Source organism: Molossus molossus, unplaced genomic scaffold, assembly GCF_014108415.1.
Source record: "Molossus molossus isolate mMolMol1 unplaced genomic scaffold, mMolMol1.p scaffold_m16_p_18, whole genome shotgun sequence".
In the NCBI taxonomy this organism is placed as follows: Eukaryota; Metazoa; Chordata; class Mammalia; order Chiroptera; family Molossidae; genus Molossus; species Molossus molossus.
In genome coordinates, this window is record NW_023425353.1 from 40,590,261 (window position 1) to 40,617,667 (window position 27,407).

A 27,407-nucleotide genomic window follows, 5' to 3' on the forward strand; every position below is an offset into this window, starting at 1 on the left:
AGCTCCGTTGTGAATTCCCACGGACCATCCTGGCAGGGAGGCATGGAATGTTAGCACGTGCGTACAAGATGGTTCTTGTACAAAGACACTGGGACCAGAAATCAGGGGTTGAAGGAGGGACCTGCCTATACCCTAGGACAGCGATGTTCAACCTTCTTCATCTCATGGCACACATAAACTACTAAAATGTTATATTTCTTGCTGACCTGATCAAAAAAGTTGGTATACTTTTTATTTATTGATTGATTTTAGAGAGAAAGAGGAAAAGAGAAAAACATCGATTTGTGGTTCCACTTATTTATACATTCATTGGTTGATTCTTATATATGTTCTGGCTTGGGAGCGAACCCACAACTTTGGTGTATCTGCATGACGTTCTAACCAGCTGAGCTACCTGGCCAGGGGAACAATGGGTATAAATGTTTGCATTCACACTGGATGGCTATTGTTGTGTTGACTGTTGTCATATTTATATTTGACAGTCTAAGAGAAAAGAGGTCAGTACCCGACTAAATAGTCAAGTATTGCACATTTAAAAATTTTTTGTGGCACACGAGTTAAAAATTGCTGCCCTAGGAAGTAGCTGAGGAATTTTCAGGGGTTGGCACTAGCAAAGAATATGAGCCCTGGTGACAAGAAAGTCCCTGCTGTGATGCTTACTCTGCGACCGTAGGCAAGTCCATTTCTTTATCCATAGGGTGGGTGTAGGATCACCACCTCCGGGGGTGTGAGAGTACATGTACATAGCCCAGAACACAGTTAAGTCTCAACAAATGGTAGTCAGTCATTATCATGTCATCATTAGTGCTCAAAGGCTAGAACCATACAGCTCCTGCAGCTTTAAGACCTTCATTGTGTTCATTGTAACTTTGCAGCAACAGCCTTGCTGTGGGGAGAGCCCTGGTTACTCCATTTCATCAAGGCAGGTTTACAGTTACACAGTGAAAAGCGGAAGCTGAAGTTTCACACCACCTTGCGAAGCTGGTTGTGTCTCTGCTCTGGAGAGGGAAGACAGGAACATGTGAGTTCTGTGGTCAGCGCTGGGGAGGACGCCTGGGTTTTCACAGTAAACACTAGTGGCTGGTCCCTGCTGCTTGTCTTCTAGCTCTGCGTGCCTGGAGTGCCGTGGACACTTCGTTGTGCTCGAAACTGCGGCTTTTCATTACAGAGAAATCTCAGATTGCTTTTCTCTCCTAACTAACATCTATACTTAGTTATCACAGACCTGAGAGAAACTAATGATACCTTACAGTAATACTGTGATTGAATTACCTTCTGTTAATTAGGAGTTTCTAAATCACCTTGATCCCCTTGGAGAAAAGGCTTGATATAAATACACCGTAATAAAAGTGGTACTATGTTTAATTCTAACTGCATCTTTTGAAATCCAATTAATTTAGTAATAATCGTTTTAAACGAGCATGTCAGAACTCTAAATGGTCCTTGGTGACTGGGAAGAGTAAATGCAGCATCCTGAACTCCGCAGCCTGCTCTCCGGAAGTAGCTTGCTCACTGAATAATAGTCTTTAACACATTCGGGTTCCCCTTTCTTCCTGCAGGGATGATTCGGGCCAGGTTTTCAGCCTTTCTTGTCAGTTCTTTGGAGACTCCCTCCAGCCAAGCAAGATGTCACCTCTGCACTCACTGTCTCTAAACCTTGTAAGACCTGGGGCAGCAGATCTTCTTCCCTCTTCCCAGGCATTTACTGGAGTCAGAAGTGGGTGGCTGGCTAGAGACTACACCCCCACGGGGCTGTGCCTGGCAGCCCAAAGGCCCAGTGGAAAGTTCCTTTCCCACCCGCTAAGTCCCTCAGTTACCCCTTCCTACTCCTGTAACCACAGAGGGTACCTGAGCACAAGGTGCCATCTGAGATGGTATGAGCAAGTCCTGTGAGCACATCATCGTTACACTTTGGAAAAGCAGAGAAGTGTTTACAGTGTGGAGAGGCCGACACGGCCAAAGGCTCCAGAGAGGGCGGGCTTGTGTGTGTGCGTCCGTCCGGTAACCGTGGAGCACAACTTACCACCCGCTCTGAAGCTGCCTGTGGCCTCCCACAGTAATCACGTAGAGTGACATGTAGCTCCCCATGTGCCTCCCCAAGGAGACTTCTGATCCTGTGAGGCTGGTCATAAAATGGGGAGACGACGGGATTGTTATAATTTACGTGCCTGGGAACTGACTGCGTTCATGCTTTCCACGCAGGACAGACTGGGATGTGTCACCACAGGAGCCGGTAGGAATTAGTATATAGTTTTCCTGGATAGTTTTATAATTGCAATGGAGTTCCTTTTTGGGTAGTTTGGGTTCTGCTTGGCTTTTCAATTTTCAACAGTGTTTGTTTTCTCTGAATGTTGTATTGTACAGTACCAGAAACAGTACAAGACCAACCACAATTCTATTCTATTCCACGTTTTGAAATTCTTGTACTTCGTGAAACTAAAACCATTCAGAAGCTTTAAAACTTTGCCAACAATTAATAGCAGGGTGAACATTTTAAACCTGTGCATCGACTTCAGGACTAATCTTTTGGTAACAGGAACCCCCGGCTTTTCCAGAGCCTTTTTCTGTTTTCCTAGCTACTTTGTACAAAACGGAGCTTCTGCAGACCTGGTCTGTTTCAGTATATTTGGGGACATATGGAGACTTCTCATAATGCTAAATTTCAATTAATCTAGAAATGTGCGTGCATAAGGGTTTGGTCATGGCCTTATCGTTTATTCAGTTGTCTGCATAAATTAAAAATCCCTTATCAGAGTTAAAATTTCTTGTCTGATTTAAAAATTTATCTTTGGGTAAGTCACCATGGTGCGTTCACTGTTTTAATGCCTCTAAATTCTGCTTCCGTGATTTTGTCTTTTGTTTTTTTCTTCTATTCCTCCACATGGTCCCTCCTCCCACCCCCAGTTTCCTCTTGGCCGCGTTTTCTCTCATCTTTGCTCCTTTCTCCTCTCCTCCATCCTAACAGCCGTGTGTGTCTAAGGACTTCTAGTGGCTAACACTGGAAGTGCCTCTCCGCGGCTCCCACAGTGGCAACTTTCAGTCCCTCCGACATGCACTGGGTCAGAGCAGCTGGTAGAGGGTAAGAGCCTGACTATGTGATACTGTTGATTTTTGTGGCTTTCACACTGAATCCAAGTGGTTATTTAGGTGAAAACAGGAGAATGCTCTATTACTCTGGGCACAATTAGCAGAATGTCCTTATCTTTCCATAGTGCTCCACCTCAGAAATTGTAGTTGAACTAAAGGTAAAGTTTGCTCTGTGAAATGCAGCCCTTCCCAAGTGTGTAAATACAGTAGTATCCTCATTTAGAGTGAGACATGATAGAGGGAGACCTTGATTGTGGTAGAGGAAGCTTTTTATGTGAAAACTCAAGTAGACACCTACAGAAGAGATGGGATGTTGCTTTACATGGTTCGGTCTGAAATTTAGTGCATGAGATTCAGATTGCATCAGCGTTTAGGGACAGTCATGTAACAGGAGAGCCCCACACGTCCCGTAGGTACGCACCGCCCTCTTTCTGAAGTGAACTTTGTGAGAAGTCAGAGCATATAGAAAAGCTAGAGAATTCTTGGCTTCCTGAATGTGGACCCTGGGTCACTCGTAATTCACTCCAGATTTCCGTAGCACTTGGCATTTATTCTTTGGCAAGAAACGATTGTTAAAATAGTTGAGCACAGTGTTGAGGCAGCTTATATGATGCCAAAACCATACTTAGGTTGAATATGATGGAAACTGAGAGTTTATGCTTCACTATGTAATTGCATAGACTTAAAAAACAAAAAACTTCAGCAAGATTGTGAAATACCCTCCCTTTTATAGTCAGTTCTGCTACAACACTTGTTTTGAAAATGCAAATGTATCTGAGTGATTGACTTGTCAGTGAACAGTTTTAGCCTCAGGCAAGTTTTATGTTTGCTTATATACAGTTTTGACCACAGGGAACACTAGTGAACACTGAAAACCGCACCTTGGTGAACTGAATGTACACCTACCAACTCCTTCGGGTCACCAAGTGTGTTAGGAGCTGTGCCCATCCACATCTTGTGTTACAACTTTTCATCAGCTTTCAGACCACCCTCCGCCTCCCCTTCAGTCACGCCCAAGCTGCAACCCTTCCCACCCCCGTCTCCACAAGCAAACGTCAGGTCTTTTCCAAGGCCGGGGCCACATTCATTGTAGTAATTTTGTACTGCTTGACTGTTTAACATGTGCAGAACTCTGTGCTATCACTTTTTTTTCAGTTCCTGTCTTTGCTTAACGTGTCACTGCAAAAACTTTTCATGTTGTGCCCACAACCCCTTTCTCCCCACAAACCTTCTGGTTTTTCTTGAGCATTTCTCTGTAACGCACTGATTTTGAGGAACATGTATGTCATCGCATGATAACAACTGTCAGGACTGCAGTTACATTCTCCACAGTTGCCAAATGGCCAGATCCAGAGCTCCTCATACTGCCGACCCACCCCTCCCAGAAACTCTGCTGCACATCTGTAAACGTTTAATACCCTGTTCCGTTCCTTCCCCTCAACCCTCCCGTCTCTTCCACCAGCTCTCTTCGCCTATTCATTGCAGTGATTCTGGAGCTCCGCTGTGAGGTTTTAATCTCCGTTATCTTTAAAATTCCTCCCTCGGAGATGGAGACCTCCTCTCAGCGGCATCCTGGTGCAGAAAAGTCCGTTTCCAGGGCCAGAACCCCGCGTTCGCAGCTCCGGTGGCTGCCGCAGGTCTCTCTCAGGGCTGCCCTGTTGTAACCACTGATTCAGCTCATCTCAGGTGCGGTTCCACCACCCGAAGCAGTTAACATATTAGACGCTTTGTAAACTGTGAGATGCTTTGCAGCCGGTGGTGCGTTTTTCTTATCTATCCAGTTTGCCCTTGGGCTCTCCCTTCTGTGCCCACCGCACATAAATCATCCAGTGCTGTTCTGCCGCCTGCGCTTCTTCCCTGCGTATCTGGGTCCCACCCCTTCTTTCCCAGCCCCTCTCCGGCCTCCCACGTCTCTCCTGTAGCAGGGCTCCCTTCCCCACTTTCAGGCCCCCGCCTTCATTTCTCCCCTCACCCTCCGTTCAGACTTCTGAAATTCCAGTTTGATCGCAGAGCATCTCTGCTTACAACTGTGAACCCATAACCCTTAGGAACTGGGATGCCTTTCCCCACTTTCCTCCAGGAATGGAAATACCTAGAGAGCTTAGGGATACTTCGCACGATTCCTATCCCGCCCCTTCCCCATCCGCCTGCCGCGGGGTTCCGTATGGGCTGGCACCCACGTGAAACATGCTCCTCTCTGGTGTTTGTTAGCCGTCCAGTGGTGCTTTTCAATCTGGCAGGGCTTTAGGTTCTTTACGTAATTTTTCTATACTGTAGGGTTTTTTCTATAATTTTCTATAATTTGCATAGTGGAAAATGTAGAAGCAGAAGTGAGATTTCATGAAGAAACTAGGACAGGTTACTCGGGAAACAGTTTGTTATTTAAGAAGTGTTTTCATAGTGACCTGGCTGGAAGGGACAGTGACAAGCTATCAATGCCTCAGCAACCCTGGCCCCAGGGGGTGCCGCTCTCTGCGCCCTCCCCGCCCCCAGCACACACACAGACTGTGGCCAGGACCCTCTGCCTGCCTGGGAGGGGGCGGGGCTGGGGTTCCTGTGGCATGCAGCTGTGCAAAGATTCCCCCCCACAGCGAGATAGCTTTCACACCCCAGTTCAGATGTGTGATTTTTGTATTATTTTCAAGGATTAAAAGCTATGTTGTGTTTTCCAACAATAACTTTGTAAATGATTTCTCTTCCAGTAGTCAACTTTGAGACATTTTGCTGCTCTTGGAAGGTTAAGTGAAAGAAAATGTTACCTCTGAATTTCAGTGTTCCTGCATTTGATGCTAAAATTCTTCACCCACATACTAATTATTATTGCAAAGTGTTAAGGAAAAAAAAAAAAGGTTTTATTGTTAACTCAGAGAGATGTTACTTTCAGGAGCACAGAAAGAAAAAGGGAATGAAAGCTTACAGATTCCTGAGGGAATTTTGTTTTTATTTTCAGTTCCGTTCTCAGCATTTGTGAGACAACTCACTTGGTAAGGCTGTGTCGCCCAAGGGTGACAGTCCTCCAGTGACACTGAGCTTTAGAGACTGCCATAAAGATCATTCTCACTAGAGGCAGAACACTGCTTTGGATTGAATTAGTTCATCTTCTAAAGACCTCGATCCTTGGTTCACATGTGCTGCTTTGTTATTTATTCATCCCTGGAGTCCTGAGAGGCAGGTCCATCTTTGGTCTTCCCGGGGTCTTTCCTGAGCTCGGTGGTACTTGAGGTCATACCTGCCGGCCTGCCACCTGGGCATTCACCATGGATCTCCCAGACAGACTCAGAGCTCTGGGGGTGTCCAGTAAGTCCATTGGGAAGTTCGAGAATGGTGCTCACGTGTTTGAGTTGGGGAAGATATTTACCTGATATGTGTCACCTAGTCACAGAATCTATGTCAAAGAGCAAACCTGTTTTGCTATCTAGCTGTTCTCTTTTATAACAGCTTTAGCACCTCTCAGACTGTAATTTCATTAGAAACAGCCACAACCAGAGCAGCAGCAGCAAACATGTGGTAAGATGGGGACAGGCAAAGAAAGGCATTTTCTATCTGAAACGGGGGGTCAGAGGGAAAAATGTAGAATTTAGAAGATGTTACGACTGCTATTATTCAATTTCTTTCACCCAAGGACTTAAATTATTGGCAAATCACTTTTGTAGTTATCAAAATCTGTATTCTTGGAAACATCTGTAACAAAAATAAATTAATAAAAATTGCAAAAAAAAAAACAACAGTGAATAATCTTATAATTAACTTCATAAAAATAAAAACTCCTACATGTGAAAAAGTTACTAGGAACATTTTTATGTAAAAAAGTTAATAAAAACTAAAGTAAATAAAAGACTGAGTTCAAATAAAAGGCAATATCTTTATAAAGTTTTAAAAAATCTGTATTCTTGGGATGAAAGGAGATCTGGTGTATGTCTAAAATCAGACATAAGATTCTTGCATAAAACCATAGACTCGCTTATTCTGAAAACAGAATTTCTAAATTGATATGCAAATTTCAAAACATAAAATACACAATCTATAGAAATCCAGGAATATGAAATATAGTAATATAGTAATTGTCCTTCTCATAACATCTATAAACAGAAAAGTTTACATTAACATGGGGAGTTCTTTTCAGAACAGAGCATTCTTATAAAAGGCATTTCTGGTTTCTTTCCAGCTTAATAAAATATGAATTTGAATTTTTACTTTGCCTTTACTTCCTGCTTTTTATCTGCTGAGTCCTATATTAAAATCTTATGTTAGTGCTGATCAAATCTATGTTCAATCCATAGATTTTTTTTTTTTTCTGATGCATTATTAGTTCCAGAAACTTAGAAGGTACTGGTAACTATACACGAATATAAACTCCATTAGCAACAGCTATATAAAAGCATCTTGTACTTCATCAGCAGTGCGATGAAGTGGTGGGCTGCGGGGGCTGGCAGCAGGATGTCTGATCGCGATGCCCAGACTCAACCCGGTGCATTTAAAGGGGAGTGATGAAGCTAAGCCCTTTGCAGTAATGCAAACTGTGCTTATAAAACCAACCACTCTAACGAGCCTTGCGTTGTATTGACATACTAATGTAATATATACTGAGAAAATAAGATAACTTAAAGGAGTTTTCCCTTTGACTCATCTTTGATGCCCCTTTCCACATCTGCTTTTGTCTAGTCTGAGCTGCTTATTCTAGTAGTTTTACATTGAATATAAATGATTTCTGTGCTATAATAATGAATTGTTAAGTGGAGCCAAGTAAATTATTTATTTATTTATGTGTGTAATCCTTGCCCAAGGACATGTTCTTTGATTCGATTTTTAGAGGGAGAGGAAGGGGGAGAGAGAGAAAGAGAGGGAGAGAGAAACATTCATGTGAGAGAGAGACATCAGTGGGTTGCCTCCCACATGTGACACAACCAGGGATGGAAGCCTGTAACCTAGGTATGTGCCCTGACTAGAAATCGAACCCGTGACCTTTTGGTACATGGGATGACACTTCAACCAACTGAGCCACACTGGCCAGGGCAAATTGTTTATGGTTGTCTTTTTGTTTTGTTTTGTTTTTAAACAACAACAACAAAAAATGTTTTCCCAAGTGCTTAATAGAAATATTATTTAAAACAACAATTCTGGGTCAATGTCAGTAGGTGAGATGCTTACCACACTGTTTAGTACTGTCAACCCATGGCCATTGGTGTCAATTCAACACCAGTAAGAATCCCCAACTTGGGGTTGCAGTGAAGAAGGAAAACTGTATTCAGTGCAAACAGCTCAGTTGTGATACAGCACGGCTGTGGGGACAGCATGGCTGAGGAGGAACTCAGTCATGATACATCTCCTTATGAGGCAGCATGACTGAAATGGCATGACTGTTTGGAAGCCCTGGAGCCAGGCCCCTCTCCCGCCAGTGGTTCTCAACCTGTGGGTCGCGACCCCTCTCGGGGTCAAACGACCCTTTCACAGGGGTCACCTAAGACATAACAGTAGCAAAATTACAGTTATAAAATAGCAACGAAAATAATTTTATGGTTGGAAGTCACCATAACATGAGGAACAAAGGGTCGTGGCATTAGGAAGGTTGAGAACCACTGGGTAGACAGTTCTACTCCACTCCACTCTGGCAAGACATCTTCAGTGTTTCATTTTCAATGTTTCAGCTCTAGCACGGGAAACACAGTCTTCAGTCTTTGGTGGAAAGGAAAAGTGAGCTCTTTGAGCTGGAGGGGAACTGACTTATAAAGACAAAAGTCCCCACTGCTGGTTGCTCATGCAAATGAGGGCTCCAAATTCTTGCAGTTTGATTGGTCCAAAGGGCACTCTTCTGATTGGTTGGAATAGAGGTGCTCTGATTGGTTGGTGAAGATGCAGCTCCAATTGGCTAGGGAAAGCCTCAGTCCTATTGGGTGAAATAGGATTCCAGGAACTTCTTTAAGGGCTGGTTCAGGTGGCAGACAGCACAGGAAGGCAGTTCCGTGCAGGAGGCAGGCCACTTAGTGCAGGCTTCTCCCTGAAGTACAATTCGTGTGCAAGTCCTCTGTGTAGAAATGGCTGCTAGGCTCTGTTTTTAAAATCTGAACCCACTTACTTACCAGGGGCCACCCTTAGTAAGTATCTTCTTTCTCAGGGTACGCAGTACCTATCAGAAGTTACTAAATCTTCTTATCCACATCTTTCTGGTTGGAGTGCCTTTTCTCCTGCAATTGCCACTCATGTGTCAAGATCTGTCATGGTGCTGTGGGAAAAGCAGAGGCTCTGAGGTCAAATGGAATACCAGTTCCATTGTTTATTACAGTCCCTTTGTCCATAATAGGTGACCTTGGGAAAGTTGCTTAACCCTCAGGTCTTCAGTGTTCACATCTATAAAACTAACACCCTAAATACCCACCTCACCTGGATTTTGTGAGCATTGAGTGAAACAGAATGCAGCGAATATGTACCTGATGCAGAGGAGGCATTGCATTCTTTTCGTTTTGACTCATTCAACCAACACTTTTACTATTTATAATCACAACTTGTTTTAAAGTAGCAGACCCAGACAGAGACTGGTCCCCACTGGATCTGATGGCACCCCATCATGTCCCTGCTGTCCCCAGTGCCATGTGCTGCTGTACGTTAAATCACAGTTGTCAGTTGAATGAAGCCTGACATCAGCCAGCTGACAGGCAAGAGAGCCCACTGCCTGGCCCTGCCCTCTCAGCCTGTTGGAACCCTTAACCTAGTGCATTTATAGAAGGAGCTCGCCGTCCGGAGAGCTTCCATCAGGGTACCTAGAGGGGCTCTTTCCTTAGGAAAACTTAAGCAAATACTGCCAGAGTTGAGGAGTAATGAACTCATGCAATGGACAAGAACTACAAACTGCCATATGTTAATTTAATTATGTATGCACCCTAACTACAAATATGTACCCTCAGACTATACAAAGCTATGAACTGGCAGTGCTTCCTCCCCAATAACAGGTGTGGCACATGAATCATCTCTGTAAGGTGTCTGAGCTCGGCTCTCTGTGTGTGGCTACTTTCTCCTAGGCTGGTTCTCTCCAGAACTCGCCCCGACAGGGTCTGCCAACACCTGCTGCCATTCACTCACAAACCTGCGAGGACTGGCTTTGCACTGTTTGCATTCTCCACACCGGTGTATTAGCTACTTCATATTTTTATATACTGCTCATAAGTGAGGGCAGGCACTGGGGGGACAACGATGTTCACTCCCATTATTGGGAGAAGAATTTTTGTATTGAAGTCCAAGCCACAAATGGAACATCACCATGGACGCCGGGACACCACCATTAAACATCCCACCAACCTGCCGTGGTTGTCACACTTAATAGCACGTGGGCTACAGTGACAGTGCCACATGTTTTTATTTTTATTTAATTTATTTTTTTATTCTCACCCGAGGACATTTTTTGATATTTTGTTCAGATAGAGTGGGAGGGGGAGAGAGAGAGAAACATCGACGTGAAAGGGACACATCGAGTGGTTGCCACCCACACGACCCAACCAGGGCCGGGGACAAACTGCAACCGAGGTACGTGCCCTTAGCGGGAACCGAACACGGTCTCCCCGGACCGCAGGCCGACGCTCTAACCGCGGAACCAAACTGGCCAGTGCCACATGTTATAGTGATTATTGTTTGGTCGCAGTCCCGGGCCAGCAACTCTTCTGTATTCATTCTGAGCACTTAGCTCAGAATACCACTTAGAGGGCCTCAGAAGATGATTGTCCCAAGAACAAAGGACTGATCCCCCAAGTAGTACAGAGCATAGGAGGCCGGTGAGCTTCCCTGCCAGCCCCTTGAAATAGATGTGTATTTCTTAAGCCTTGTATGTATTTTACAGCTGAAAGGTACATAACTATTTAACCTTTGGTGATAGTTTAAACTGGAAGATGCTTTCAAGAATAATAATGCACCTCTGGCCCAGTGGCTCAGCTGGTTGGAGCACCGTTCCCGTGCACCAAAAGGTTGTGGGTTTGATTCCCAGTCAGGGCACATACCTAGGTTGTGGGTTCGATCCCTAATTGGGGTGCGTGTGGGAGGCAGCCGATTGATGTTTCTCTCTGTCTTTCTCCCTTCATCCCTCTCTAAAAAAAAATGTATATATTTGTATTTATATATATGTTTACATATATGATCTCCATCCATCCATCCTTAGCTGAGGATTTAAAAAAAACAATAATGCACTTTGTTGTTTCTCTGAGCTTCATCACACCAGTCTTTTCAAGTAAAACTAAAATTAGTGATGGGTGCTTGAAGCATGGCCAGTGAACATACGTAAGGAATTTCTACTTATCCAGGGAATTTTGGGCTACCAGGAAATGCTCTGCCAGGCCCCTGCATAAATGAGGAGTCAACTGTGACATCAACCAGTCACAAGTGTCTTCATTGTGCCGATCCCTTGCATCCTTTCATTTAATTTTTGCACCATTATGAGAGTCATATCTCTTATTAAACTTAGTTTGCAGGCAGGAAATTATGGTTCCATGACATTTAATATCTTGTCCTCAGTGACAAAGCAAATGAATAGCAGAACCAGGACTTGAACTCGTATACATCTGTGCTCTTTCTGGCCCTGCGCCAGCCAGCCCCAGTGTGAATGTTGTGAACGCCTTCCCCCTGCAGGTGGTCTGTGTGCCCAAGCCTGCGCTTAGTGCTGCTGCCCGGTTTCCCTCCATTCCTGCTCCTACTGCTCCTGTCCTGCCCATTGGTTTCACGACCAGGTTCATTTCATCACCTGTATTTTTATTTTTCCTTTTTGCTATTCGAATGACGGGGGCACAGTTGGCCAGTTCTTTGATACTGAGCTGTGACAACCACCATCCTCGCCTGAAGAAGTTCTTGCTTCTTCCTGTCTCTCATTTGGCCTGACATCAAAGCTGGAAAAGGTTACCGGTGACGAGATGAACCTTTCCAGCGTGCGAATTATGTAATGGTGCAAATGCCTTTCTGTCGGTGTGATTGAGTTCTTCACTATCCGTTTTCATCACGGCCTGTTCGGTATGTCAGGCTGTAAGATACACTATTTTAATGTACAGGATTGACTCAGATCTTGAAGAATGGATGTGAAACTCTGAATTCCAAAGTGCAGATCCCACCGGGAGGCTGCGAGCTCCTGGAAGATGGGCTGCATCCTGTCGGTCCCGTGTCCCTAGTTCCTCCTCGGGTTGCCTGTGGGAGACCTTCCGGGACTGGAGACGTAAATGAACACCTGCTTTGGCCTGCAAACCTTTGGATGTTTACTGTAATTTTCTTAGAACAGTGGAAGTCGGTAAATGCGGTGTGACTCATTTTAAGACTCCGATGAACTTCTTAAGAGGCATATTGATTACGCCTTAGTTGAAAGAAGTGTAACTAATCAGAAGATGGTGTTCTTTGAGTTATGCAAATAATCCAACCTACATATATTTAGTTTCTGTGAAATAGTTACTGTGGCAGCTGGTGATAAATACTATAAAGAAAAACAAGGCAGAATTTAAAGGAATGAAGAAGGAAGGATTGGTATTTGTTATTTAGAATGATCATGAAAAATAGATGAGTCATATTATAATGCAAAATATTTGCACATTTAAATTCAAAGAGTGGGAATCTACACGTAAGGTAAGCGTCAGTAGTTGTACCCATGTGAGCCAGGAGGCTGAATCTGGCCGTTTTCATAGTAATGTTAGAGCCAGAAAGATGACTTCAGACAGATCTTTGCCCAACATTTTGGTGAGTAAAGTAATTGATCAGCTGTGCCCTGATCCTTTTTCTTATTCAAGCTTGGCTCTTAAAACAAGTGTATGAAATTTGGAGCAAGAACTCAAAATTGAGTATTTTTAAGTCATTGATAGGAACATTAAAAATAGCATTAGTAATGCATCAAATAGAAGTCGTTTTTGTGATCCTCATTGTAAGTTTTGAACTAATCTTCAGATGAAGGCATTTGGGCTGAAAAGGGTAGGGTGTGTAGGTGTGGAAGCTGTCTTAAATGAAGTCGAAGATTTTGTTTAAATGAATGACTGAAAATATGATTTAAACACTGTGTACTCATATTTATTTGTAGCTTTTCACACTGAAATGTTCTTAGTTCAGTACTGTCTCAAGGTTGAAAATCACTGTTGTACAAGCCTAACTGGACCTGAAACTGGATGCTCACAGTCTCGTTCAAACCACTTCGTGGCGATGCATGATGTTACCATTTTCACACGCGCGTTTGAACAGGAGCCTCGGCCTGTCCTCAGGGGAGAGCCTCGGCACGTGTGCAGGCTGGCGTGTCGCTGTCGGGTAACCTGCTGTCTGGCTGTTCCCTTTGCAGATGATCCAGTCCCTCAAGGCGCTGATTGAAAATGCAGATGCTGTGTATGAGAAGATCGTGCATTGTCAGAAGGCAGGTAAGTGAAAGCTTGTCTTCCCTTTAAAATAAATCAGAAGCATACATTTTGTCTCTAAACTACTCCATCCTTTTGCTACTATATCAAGAAAATCATACATCCAAGTGTTTTTCCCCCCTATGGCTAAAGAAAAGACGAATTCACTGGTTCTCAAGCCTGGATAACAAAGCACCTGGGGGAGCCAGGGGGAGGGGCTCTAGCGTATACTGACATTGGTCTAAAGTGTGGCTTAAGATTTCATAGCTGTGAAAAGCTCCCAGATTTTTCTAATGCGCAGCTGAGACTGAGAACCTCTCCACTAATCTCTTCCTCTGTGTAAACTGTGCTGCCAGTCAGCCCCCTCTGCCGTCCCTGACTTTCTAGCACCTGGTCGGAAGGGTGAGGCTTGGGCAGAGGAAGAATGAGTTCTTAGAAAGGAGAATGGGCACCAGTTACAACCTCCTGACACTGTTTAATGCACTGACATTTTCAAATGCTGATGAATTCATTAATTTAACATCCAAATGTTATATTAGATTATAAACTTCTGCTTACATAAACAACCATCTAATTTTAGCTGTGATAAAACCAAAACATCAAGTATTCTGCCTGGTAATAAGAACAGATGAAATGGAGTTCTTTCCATTTTCAAATGGTGCTGGAGTTTCAGTTTGGAAGATTCTAATACGGAGAATATTTGTGATTCATAAAGAAGAATATCTGTCCTTAATTTCTAAGGTTTTTGGTTACTATTCTTTAAAATCAAGACCTTACAACTATTACCTAGCCTGGAAACAAAAACCCTCTCATATTAGAATGAACTCATTTAAATAGATTAAAGATAAGGATCCGTCTGACAGTTTCTGTCTTCGAGTTTATTGAAGGAATGTAGACGTTAGTGACTAATGAATAGACAATAGTCCTCATCTTGTTTTATTCATTTTATTAGCAAAACATTATTAGCAAGGTGGTCCTTCTACTTCTGGGGTAATATTTCTTACAAACACAACTAAAATGAGTTACTTCAAACACCATTTTTGTCATACCACTGTCCCACACAAGATCATCTCGTGGCTTGCTGGAGAGTCTGTTTTATCAAATCTAAACCCTGACTCGATGCAAGGCCATCTTCCCACTGGGCCACCCATTTTGACAGTGTTATATGTAATTAATTGATTAAATCTTCTCATTTAATAAATGATTTTGAACTTCTGTGCCTAAGGTCCTTGTAAGAGGTACTTGCTTATCAAAAAATAAACAAGATAGATTTTTGCCTTCCAAACCTTTCATTTGAACAGCAGAAGGAAAGCAGTCACACAGTTGAAGGTGTTGAGAACTTACCGTGTGTTACTCAGGAGCTGCACTCGGTTTGTGAGGCAGTGGGAGCCACTGGGGTTTTTTTAGCAGAATGGGAACGAGATTGAGCTTTCAGGAAATAATCATATTAGCTCTGTAGAGAGAATTTCCGTGGGCAGAGCCTGATTGGGAGGCTGCTGGGAGCAGAGAGGAAGGAAAGGAAGGGATGGTGTCCATCCAGCCTGGCCTTTGGGCTGCCGACCCTTCTCCATTCCCTGTGTGTTACTCAGTCGGATTTTTACGAGCCGTCCTCTGGTAAGACTCCTCTCTCCCTCCTCTCTGCCAGTCTGTACCTCTTCATTGTCTCGACGGCCTTCCAGGAGACCGTTTACGGCTCCAGGATTGTGTCACCTCACCGTTCGTTCAGCCCTTCAGACATGTGCAGTGTTTTGTTCAGCTGATAGAGCTTCTTCCGCTATTGTGTTTTATTCATGCATTCCCCCTTCCAAATCAGACGGTAACCTCCGTGGCACCACGAGCGCATATTGCGTTACTCTCGGGATTTTACTCCTGACATCTGTTCTCACATTCTGCTCAAATATTAACTAAGTGTGATTTGACTTTTATTAAGTATTCAATTCTACCAAATGCATGCATTGCTGAGAATTGTGGATTAGAATTTGAAACTACATTTGTCAAAAAAGAGAGAGAACTGTGTATTAATTTAAGGATTTGTGAATTCTTTGCCACTTCTTGGTTTATGAAGTTTGATAATTTATAACATAATGCGGCTTTATATTGTTCTGTTTGATTTCAGTAAGGGATATATTTCCTTATATTTAAAAAATTGAAGAGTCTTGTCTATTGAGGATTTTTGCTTGGTAGGGGGCAGGGCAAAGAATAACTACTTTGCAATGATTTGTGTTGCTCTGGGTTTAAAGATCTTTAGACCCAGCCCTGGCTGGCTTGGCTCAGTGGTTAGAATGTTGTCCCTCGACCAAAAAGGGTCTCGGGTTCGATTCTAGTCAAGGGCACGTACCTGGGTTGCAGGTTCAATCCCCGGTCAATCATTGTGTCTCTCTCACAAGTACGTCATCCCTCGCCACTTCGCACATTGACTTTTGCTGCTACCGAGGTATTTTCAAATATATTCATTAAAAAGTTGATCGAGACAGTGAAAATGATACAGCGTGCGCTCGGTTGTCTGAGTCAGTTATACACCCCTGTATTACAATTAAAATGACGGTACGTATGGACTGTAGGCCTATGTATTCAAGCACCCCAGGAATCCTTCAACGCCAAGTGCAACCACTGGAGTCTGGAACTGATTAACCACGATAAACGAGAGACGACTGTATGTTTCTCTTTCTCTCTCCCCTTCCCCCTCCCTCTTCTCTGTCCTTCCCTTCCACTCTATCTAAAATCAATGGGAAAAAAATATTCTCAGGTGAGGATTAACAAAACAAAAAAAAATTAAAAAGATCTTTAGATGCATATAGTGATTATCTTTTATTTTGTATAAGTTAAATTTATTGGGTGACATTGGTTAATAAGATTACATAGGTTTCAAGTGTACATTTTTATGATGCACGATCTGTACATCGCATTGTGTGCCCACCACCCAAAGTCAAATCATCTTATGTCACCGTACATTTGGCTCTTTAACCTTTACTACCCTCACCCCCTTCCCTCTGGTAACCACCGTAGTGTTGTCTGTGTTTCAGTTTTATATCCCACATATGAGTGAAAACATATGGTTCTTAGCTTCTTCCGACTGACTTATTTCGCTTAGCATAATATTCTCAAGGTCCATCCACGTTGCAAGGGGCAGATTCTATCTTTTCTTATGGCTGAGTAATATTCCATTGTATACAGTACCACACCTCTGATGATTATCTTTTGGTTTCATAGTTGCTGCTGGCCGCCCACACAGCCCTTCTGTTACCCCAAGTGCTTATTTTAGAGCCCTTGATGCTTTGTTTCACGTGTTTGCACTTATCTAAGGGCATGTAGTCATGAGTCATATGAAGAATTGCTCATTTGTATTGGGCTTTGAAACATTTGCATAAGATTTAACTTTTGATAAGTAATTGCTGTTCTGTTTGTATAACTTTAATCTTGAAATGGCAAAATGAAGATATGGGTCTCCAAGGTGCGGCAAGAGAGGATGATTTTATAAGTATTTCAAATTTTAAATACTAATTTATATGGTTGCCAGATAAACCTTCATTTAAACAATTAAGTGAAAATAAGGAGTTACATGTTAAAAAGTGCCCAGTTTGGACAGGCTCAGTCTCCTGGCTATGCAGTTGGTGTTTTTGGAGGTAGAAATGCACATGCTGATGTTGTTAGTGATGAGAGCGGTGGTTCTCAACCTGTGGGTTGCGACCCCTTTGGGGATCAAATGACCCTTTCACAGGGGTCGCCTAAGACCATCATCGGAAAACACATATTTCTGATGGCGATTCATAACAGTAGCAAAATTACAGTTATGAAGTAGCAACGAAAATAATTTATGGTGGGGGGTCACCACAACATGAGGAAGTGTATTAAAGGGTCGTGGCGGGAGGGAGGCAGGAGAGGAGCTAGAGAAGTGGTCTCCGGCCCAGGGCTAGGGCGCGGCGGACGGCACCAAGGGAGGGACGCACCAGGGCACAGAGCCGGCTGCAGAGGGAGCAGCCAGATGGCGGGCAGCGGGAAGCCTCTGGAGCCCTCTCTTGTAAGACGAGGATGTGGCAGCACAGAGGGTCAGAGGGTTCGAAGGGGATCTTGAGAAAACCAGGTTCTCAGGAATAGGACAGATCAGTGAAGAAGAAGATGTTAAAAGACGAGACAGGTGTAGGGTGGAGGAAGTGAGAAGGGCAGGAATCAAGTGCTGGTCGTACAGCACTTGACCTTAGAAAGAGGGAAGGCCCCTCCTGTGCTCAGAGAATACAGAGCTGTGACGGTTAGAGGGACTCTGAGGAGGAGAGGCGTGGCTCCCGTGGCTCCCGTGGCTCCCGTGGAGGAGGTGGACAGGGAGTACTTGCTGCCTGGGAACACCAGCTGGGGGGTGAGGAAGTGATAGAGGGAGTGAGGCAGGGCAGGAGTGTGGGAGCGTCTGCTGGGTCAGAGGTCACAGTGCCAGGGAAGGGGACTAATCAGATGCTGGATTGGGCCGGAGTCATGTGGGACAGTGGCCTGGGCAGCCATCTGAGTGCGAAAGGTCAGTAAGTGGCATGGCTGTACAAGCATGAGTATGTGCAAATCAGTGAGCACAGTTGAATACACTCAGACACTCATTCTGAATCGAACAAATGCTCTTCCAAGAAATAGTATAGTAGGTGATTACTAAGGAATACAGGTGGGGGAGCCAACTGGGGATCTGCGGAGGGAGAAACATCAGAAAAGTTCAAAAAGTTCTTCTTCAAAAAATTTATAAAAGTTGATGTACGGTTAGCCAGACTATTTCCATGGAAAAGTCTTTTCCACTTCCTCTTCCCCCTCCCCCGCCCATTCCCCATCCCCTCCCCTTTTCCTCCCTCTTCCCATCCTCCCCCCTTCCCTCCCCCCTTCCCTCTCCCTCTTCTTCTCCCTCTCCCTCAATGGCCAAAAAAGCAGACTATCATTTAATTTTAATTTCCTTTCTAGTCTCTTTATTGATCTGTATCATAAAGGATAGGAAGACGATCTAGAAAGAAACTCAAACTGCTTTGCTTCACTGAGTTGGGTATTTTTATCAGATGAATTTAAATGGAACATAATTTGTTCTCTGGAAAAGGAAAAAGAAATCAATGACATGCTTCCTGTCAAAGATGGTGAATTAAATAGTGAACTAACACGTGCATTTAATCTCCACTTCCTTCTGAGCCTCATTAACGTGACAGGGTTTTGTTTTATGTTTTAAAGCATAAACCCATAAGGACAAAGGAAATGGGAGCCACAAAATTTTGGAAACTAAAGAACAGCTGAACAAGCGGTAATCTACTTAGCTGACGCAAGCAAGGTGGACCTGAGCCGGGGGCTGGGGTGGTCTGAGGAGCAGTGATTTACACTGCAGACCACCCCTACCAGCTCAGAACTGGTAGCACCAGGCCCTCTGGAAGTTAGGGTAAAGGTAGGGGTAAGAGGGAGCTGTCCCCAAGCCGGGTTAAGAAGCACTGAGACCCCAGATGGCTGAGTGACTATCTGTGTCCTGACAGGAGAGAGGTTGAAAATAGCAAACTTCTCATCCTTCTTCACACATGCGAGTTTAACAGGTAATGCTTGGGGAAAAATCTCACTAAACAATACAAGCACCTTACTTAGAAATGTGGACATAAATACTGGAAAAGGAAACACGAAACAGCCAAAGAGGTTGAATGTAACTGCTTCTGGAGGGAGTTAGGACAATTTCTTGGCTCTTTAAACTGTGGGCATGCAGAATTCTGATAAAAATTATATTACTAAAAAAAAAGGGAAGAAAGGAATCAAGAAACACAAGGAGCCACGGGAATCCCTGACTAAGGATGTTCCCGGAGAAGACATGGGCCACACCCACAGATACCCACAGGGCTCGGGGGGAGAGTGCTGGGTGTCAGGCGAAGTTATTGCGAGGATCCCTGCCAGCCTCCCCAGCTCTGTGGGCAGGCCCAGTGCCCAGAGGATGTGTGTGTGCCTTCTGGCAAGAGGATTGGTTCTCTCTTTCACAGTGACCCAGGGAAGATCACACTCTGAGAAAGAAAACCCAGCCCCAGACCGATTTAAATAGAAGCTTCTTTTCTAGCAGCTCTACATCTCATGCATGGCAGGGTTGCATCATTACTGAGGAGAGTGGGACATAAGATAACTTTCCAAGTAATGAAAGCCTTCATTACCCTTCCTTTTAATCAGTTTAGTGGGAATATCTCTGTAATGGCTTCGCTACATCCCTGCTTTCTTAAATTTGCTTTGCCAAAACTAATTTGAACTTTCGATGACTCGGGGTCATCTTGAAAAGTATCTATTATTATTCTTCTGCTTCATGTGACCATTTCCCTGGGAGACTTTACATTTTGGGGGACCCGTCATCTGCGCACTCAGTGGCCTGGCCCTGTTCCCGGGGTTAATCGTTAAATTCCATCTCATTCAAATCTCACTTCCTACGGCAAATTTATACTGAATTGTCGACGGTCTGTTTGAACTGTACTTGGTTTTTTCTTTCTTTCTAATTCACTGCTTCCAGTCTGCTAAGAGTTGGCACCTCCCCGGTGACCCAGCCTGACAGGTTCATCTCACCCGAAGGCAGACAGCCTGATGCGCTTTGCGTGGGGAGGAGCAGACTGTCGGGCAGACCCGCACGGCCTGGATTCGATTGCTCGGAGACCTTCCGTATTGTGCAAACTCCTTGAGTCTCTGCGTTTTTAGGAGCTGGGGTTACCAGATAAGCGGTCTGTCACCATCTATCACTTGGTTTGCTCACATCATTATCTTGCCCGACAGAATACACGTAGTCATCTGGAAGATCCATTCTGAAAGCCTTCACACGTGTTCTGTTTGAAAATGTTACAAAAGCCCTGGCCGGTTTGGCTCAGCGGTTAGAGCGCCGGCCCGGGGACCAGAGAGACCCGGGTTCGGTTCCTGCTAAGGGCACGTACCTCGGTTGCAGTTTGTCCCCGGCCCCAGTTGGGGTCGTGTGGGTGGCAACCACTCGATGTGTCTCTATCACATTGAAGTTTCTCTCTCTCTCTTCCTCCTTCTCTCTCTCCCACCCTATATTTCAAGATAAAATGCAAAAATATCTTTGGGTAAGGATTAAAAAAAAAAAAGAAGCCTATAACTTTTGTTTTCATTTATGTCGGGATGTTTCTCAGCTCTATTTTACAGACATAAGAGGGTCTTCCTTGGGGGTTCAGAGACCCATGTCCTTGTGCCCTGGGTACCATATGTGTCTTGCTGTGACTCCTCCCTGCCTGTGTTTCCTCCTTCTAAGTGTCATGGGATTGAGATTCCCTGCTGGCCCCCTGGGTTCTAAATCACAGTGACCTAAGATTGATGGTCTCATTTTGAAATGGCTTCATTGCTGTTTTTTATAAGGATTGCCAGATTAAAGAAGTAACCCCATGCAGCATGGGATACATAAATTACAGCCTGTCAGCCTGAGTTCCAAGGAAGAGTTAATGCCTGACTTGGAAGGTGAAGTGTGACCTTTCTGAAGGGAGAGGCGGGAACGTGAGTCAGACGCCTGTAACGCCTCTGGTCTTCCCTGTCCTGGAAGAACAGGTGCCGAGCCACCACGCCCTCTCTAGGTGCTTTAATAACATGATCAGTGAAGCCATGGGAAGCCAGGAAGTATGGAGGTCTTCAGGGGCTGGCCAGCCTGTTTTCCCCCTTGAATTCCCCCAAAAGGAACCTTCATCGCTGATAAGGGAGGGAAGGGGGAATGGCCACAAAGGTGACAACTAGGCCAACTCAGGGCAGAACTTCAAAATAAGCAACAGGTCTCTAGAAACCGGCTGTCTCCCCACAGCCCGCCACCTTCTGTTCCCATCACCCCAACCTGCTTCAAGATTCCCAAGTATTTCTCCTTGTTAAGTGCAGTTTCTTTCTAGCGCCCCCAACAGGGAATCTCTGGACTCGGGCTCAGGAGTGTGCATTTGAATGAGCACATTCAGGTTTTGAGGACTTCTCTTTAGGGGGTGGAGCACTGCAGGCCCTCTGCTGGGTTCCTGCTCACCTGGGAGGCTCTTTGCCCTCCCAGGGAACAAGTAACTCTTCAGACTCAGGTGTGCACTGGCCTGTGTGATTGGCAGCGGGGACAGGCTTGGGGACTCGCTGATTGACTCGTCTCTCTCCTTTGCCCGCCCTGTTCCAATACTACTCCCAGCAGTGGGATGTGGATGCCTGAAATGTTCGCATAGGAAGAAGTTGATTAAAGGTCTGTTTTAGGTGTGGTGAGCATGAGATCACAGGAGGATGGTGTCTTCGTCCGTTCTGGCTGCTATACCAAAATACTATCGACTGAACAGCTTGTAAACAACAGACATTTATTTCTGACAGGTCTGGAGGCTGGGAAGTCCAGGATCATGGCACCAGCAGATTTGATGTGGTGGCTTGTGAGGGTCCACTTCCTGGTTCATTGACACACCACCTGGCCTTGTCCTCCTTGGTGGAAGGTGTGAGGGAACTCCCTGGGGTCCCTTTTACAAGAATCCTAATCCTATTCATGACCTAAGCACCACCCTAAAGCCCCACCTCCTAATACCATCATATTCAGCATTAGGAAGGCAGCATGAATTGGGGGTGGGGGACACACAAACGTCAGGCCATAATAGATGGTCAAATGGAAATAGCTAATAAGTTGTTGAGGCAAAGATAATGAAGCTTGGGATGGAGTCAGGGTTACAGACAGAGAGGGAATCCGTGTCATCCAAATGAAGAGGCACTTGATTGGATGAGTTCTCCAAAGAGGAAAGGGTTGGAGGAAATACAGAAGATCCTGGGATGTGATTATGAGTCTATAATTCAGAACTGGATGTTCAACATCAAAGCTGAAAAGCATCCCTGGCACACCTGGTCCCTTGCCCTTCTCTACTTTGTCTATTTTCTAGAGCAGTTCTTACCTGACATATAGTTTACCTACATGTCTGTTGCTTGTTGAGTGTCTTCTTCCAACTAGAAAGTCAGCTCCTTAAGGGTGGGGATCGTGGTTGATTCATAACGTATCCCCAGTGCCGAGAAGCTAGCCTGGCCCAACACTAGCACTCAGTAATTATATTTGGAATTGAATTGAATGTAGAAGGCTGCATTTATTTATTCATTTATTCACCAGACATTTATTAGGCCCTAACTCTCAGCCTGACAGAAGCCAGGGACTGCACTTCCCTGCCCTCGGGGGCTCCAGGTGGAGGGCGGGGGGCGGGCCTGTGGGAGATCCTCACCGCACAGGGGCCACCCAGCAGCCCTGGCAGCGCCCGTGGGTGCCCGTCGGGCTGATTTTCGAACCAGACCTTAGAGCAGGAGTCGAGTCAAGAAAGGTGTTTGCATGGGAGCAAGGCAGGTGGGGACAAGGACTCCTGGCAGGGAGAAGGACATATGCAGGGCAGTAAGGCCCATGCTAGCAGCAGCCGTGACCAGGACAGGAGCAGCATGAGGCTGGAGAGGCAGACAAGGAGACGACAGATCCCGGCCGGCGTGGCTCAGTGGCTGAGTGTCGACCCTGCACCAAGAGGTCGCTGGTTCAATTCCCAGTCAGGGCACATGCCCAGGTTGTGGGCCCAATCCCCAGTGGGGGGCATTCAGGAGGTGGCCAGTCGATGTTCTCTCTCATCGATATTTCTCTCTTCTCTCCCTCTTCCTTCCTCTCTCTCTAAAATTAATAAAGAAAATTAAAAAAAAAAAAAAAGGAGACAACAGAAACCAAGAATCTTGGACATAACATCAAACCCCAAACTGTAGTGTATTAGTCTGCATGAAAAGAATTCTTTGTGGCAAAACTGTCACAAGCAAAGTCTCAACAAAAACTACAAACTGAGAAAATTTTTAACAATACATACCAGAAAGGGCTAATGTCTCTAATGTGTAAGGAAGTCCTAAAATCGGTAAGCAAAAGGCCAACAATCCCAATGTTCGTAGTCTTTGCAGAGAGTGGGAACACAGAGAAATTGAAAAGACTCTAAAATAAAATGAAAGTTCTGCCTCATTCATAAAAGATGCAAACCTGTTCCAGGTACAGGGAATAAAGACAATTATGAACAAGAAGCCTCAATTCCTACCTTCATGAAGCTGAAATCGAGTTGTGGGAGATAGAAATAAACAGACAATGTGTCAGACAGTGATGAGTTTTGGGACCAGTGAGGCACAGGAGGGGTGCCAGGAGTGGGGCTCCTTTAAATAAGTACTCAGCCTACACCTCCAGGAACTGGTGACATTGTGCAGATGTTGTTGGAGGTGGAGAGCAAGTTTCAAAGGTCTGGGAGGGGTTATCCCAGGAGGAGGAGCCACTGAGGTGAAGCCTTGAGGTGAGAGCACTTGATGTGTCCGAGGAGGGACCAGCAGGCCAGTGAGGCTGCAGTGCTGTGAGGAGGGGGGAGGAGCCACGGTGAATGAGGGCCAGGTGCCCAGGGAGGCCGACCCTCGGGAGGATGCTGGCCCTGTGCGCAGGAAGGTGCGAGGTCAGAGGGTCAGAGCAGGGGAGTGGCTGCATCAGCCTGGGGAGAGGGGGTCAGGGCCAGTGCAGACACCGGAAGACCCCGAAGGAGGCTCTTACAATAGTCTCTCCCAGTCAGTGACTGTAGCCTGATCCAGGGTGGCTGACCTAGAAGGTGAGTAGATGAGGTACTTCAAGGAGAGGCCATTTTTCATGCATCAGATCTAAACATTTGTACGAAAGACCCCAAAGTTCCGTCACACACAGGTCACCATGGATTGGTGAGAAGACAGGAGAAACTGAAACTGTCACATTGTGGGGGCGGTGTATGTAATTTGGGTTCACACCCAGGGAAGGCCATATGGCAGTAAATTTCAGAATTACAAATGATAGACACTTTGAACTAGCAATTCCATTTTTCAGAGTTTATTATACAGATAGGATCATGTACTTGTGGAAAGACATGTACAGGATTTCCTTGTAACACTTAGAACACTAAATGTTCAATGGGAGGGCCACTGTTAAATACAGCGTGATAAATTCATATAATGGAACAATGTGCTTAATAAAAATTAAGAAATACAAGTGGAAAGATGTATGTTTACAGTTGTTTGTATGGAAAATAATACAATAATTAATAATACAAGAATAAGTTCTGTGTTGTGTGTATTCACAACTGTAAATCTGTTTTGGCCTCACCCTGTATGTATATTGACCTACACACAACATACACATGTATATTTTATTTGTACATATACATAAGATGTAGTTTTGAAAGGCAAGGCAGACAGCATGTGCTCTCACTAGTATTTGGTGTGCGAGGCGGGAGAAAGGAGCCCACATGCTTGCTTGTCAGTGCCTCCTCCTCTGGAAGGATAGCGGGAGGGGAGAACAGTGGGTGCCTGATGGGAGGGGAGCAAGGAGAATGAGAGATGGGAACGAGAAAGATAATTCTCTGTACACCAGTTTATACTTTTTAAGTTATTGAGCCATACGATTATACCATCTCTTCATAAGCTAAGAAGAGGTATAAAAAGAAAGGGAGATGAAGAGCAGCGAGGTCATGAGGGTCTTGGCTGTGGTGGCAGAGGGGACAATCCAGCCCTGGCCGGTTTGGCTCAGCAGTTAGAGCATCGGACCATAGACCAAAGGTTTGAGGGTTTGATTCCTGGTCAAGGGCACGTACCTCAGTTGCAGTTCAATCCCCAGCCCCAGTTGGGGTCGTGAGGGAGGCAGCCTATCAATGTGTCTCTCTCATGTTGATTGTTCTCTCTCTTGTTGATTGTTCTTTCTCTCCCTCCCACTCTACCTAAAAATCAATGGAAAAATATCCTCATGTGAAGATTTAAAAAAAAAAAAAAAGAGTGGCAATCCAAACAAAGATGTCCTAGGTTAAAAAATCATCATCATCATCATCATCATCATCATCATCTTTGCGTATAATTAGGGTGAAGAAGGCCTTTTTATTTCTCAGTAACAAATGAGGACGGTCCTTCCAAACACTGTTCCTCTGCAGTCCAGGCAAGTCACGTGGCCATATGGTTAGCATGGTGGCGTGGTAATTAGATGCCACAGAGGACTATGAGTTATGCAGCTTCATCTTACCTGGATTTACCCAGATGGAGCGTGCTGGCAGAGGGAGTGGAACCTTCTCCGTATAATTCACTCACAGATTATGCTGCTGTGGGTTTGGCATCCCAGGGTCTTGTCATCTATCTGGGAGACTGGTTTATCTCTTCCACCTCATGTGGAACAGGATTTAACAGCTCAAAATTCATCTTAAAATCATTTGGCTTTTGTTAATGCCAAGATTGTTTGGGAAGAAGGCCAAGAAAAGGAGACTACTGACTGGAAATATATGAAAACGCATTAGGCATTTCCATGTTCCATGGAAATTATGGTATTAATGTACATGTTTTGGTGACACACCCAAACATCCGACCACTGGAGTTCTGGGGTGGAGTATGTACTTCAACAAGGATTAAATGTAAATTAGTTGGAAAAATGATTACATATCCATATTTTGTTTTCAAGGTACTCTGATGTTGTGCTACAAGACACATACAGACCATGTATATTGAGGTACTTTTGATACTGTTGATAAATCAGCCTCTTGAATGGGGTCCCAAATAGACTTTCGTTATATTCCATCTTCCAGGAAATAGCTTACTACATCTAATTTAGGACATTTGAAGTACATTAAAATTTTAAATATCTATTTCTCTTGTTACCATTTGAAAAATGTTACCCCTTGCTTTAGTTTCTATTTTCAATACACAAAAAATATTTTTTTGCACTGGATGTGTTTGTGATAAAAAAGCTTTCTAGGACACCAAAGTAAATTTTCATTTGAAAACCAGTCTTGAAGTATATCTGTTTAAGATCAATATGTCTCATGGGTATTTTTAAAAACTATACTTGCTTCTAAAAATTTTTAGCCATGGGCGACATGGTATATTTTAGGTTCGTATCATTTAGATTGGTAGAGAAAATCCCAGCCAGAATGTTTGAAAGGTCGTCTGCTTTATGTTTGGCAAGAACAAATGGCATTCATTTCAATCGAAGAGGAAATGGTGCCATGTTTCTGACACCCACTTCCCTTCCAAGCCAAAGCCTCTTTCATATCTAGTATTATATAGGTCACATGTTTTTAAATTTTTTTTATTATTGACAGTTTTACAAATGTCCCCCATTCCCACTCCCCCATTGTGCTCCCCTCCCCACCCCAGGCCTTCACCACATTATTGTCTGTGTCTATGGGCCACACATATATTTATGTAAGTTCTTTGGTTAATCTCTTCCAGTACCCCCACTCCCCTCCCCTCTGAGATCTGTCCATCTGTTCCATGCCTCCATGACTCTGGACCTATTTTGTTGTCAATTTATTTTGTTCATTAGATTCCACATATAAGGGAGATCATGTGATATTTGTCTGTCTCTTACTTGCTGATGTCACTTAGCATAATAATATCCAGGTCCAGCTATGCTATCACAAAGGGTAAGAGATCCTTCTTTTTCACAGCTGCATAGTATTCCAGTGTGTAAATGTACCACAACATTTTTATTCATTCATCTTCTGAAGGGCACTTGGGCTGTTTCCAGATCTTAGCTATTGTAAATAACCCTGCTATGCACATGGGGGTACATATATTCTTTTTGATTGGTGATTCAGGATTCTTAGGATATAGTCCCAGAAGTGGGATTGCTGGGTCAGACAGCAATTCCATTTTTAATTTTTTGAGGAAACTTCATACTGTTTTTCATATTGGCTGTCCCAGTCTGCATTCCCACCATCAGTGTACTAGGGTTCCCTTTTCTCCACATCCTCACCAGCATTTGTTGTTTGTTGATTTATTGATGGCGGCCATTCTGGCAGGTATGAGGTGATACCTCATTGTAGTTTTAATTTTAATCTCTCTGATGATTAGTGACATTGAGCATTTTTTCATATGTCTATTGGCCACCTGTATGTCTTCTTTGGAGAGGTGTCTATTCAGGTCCTTTGTCCATTTTTTGAGGACATTTTTGCATTTATCTTCAGATAGAGCTGGAGGGAGAGAGGGGGGAAGAGAGAGAGAAACATTGATGTGAAAGAGACAATAGAG

General features: G+C 44.3%; 1 protein-coding gene across 4 annotated transcripts in view; it reads left to right on the top strand.

Annotated features, from left to right (window-relative positions):
- The window catches only part of PLCL2 (phospholipase C like 2), a 173,389-nt gene that overhangs the window by 117,955 nt on the left and 28,027 nt on the right, over positions 1-27,407 (top strand). For all 4 annotated transcript variants that reach the window (XM_036266269.1, XM_036266270.1, XM_036266273.1 and 1 more), the window contains exon 4: positions 13,367-13,442. In XM_036266269.1, coding sequence (XP_036122162.1) covers positions 13,367-13,442 — 76 coding nt within the window. The remainder of the gene's footprint in view (positions 1-13,366; positions 13,443-27,407) is intronic.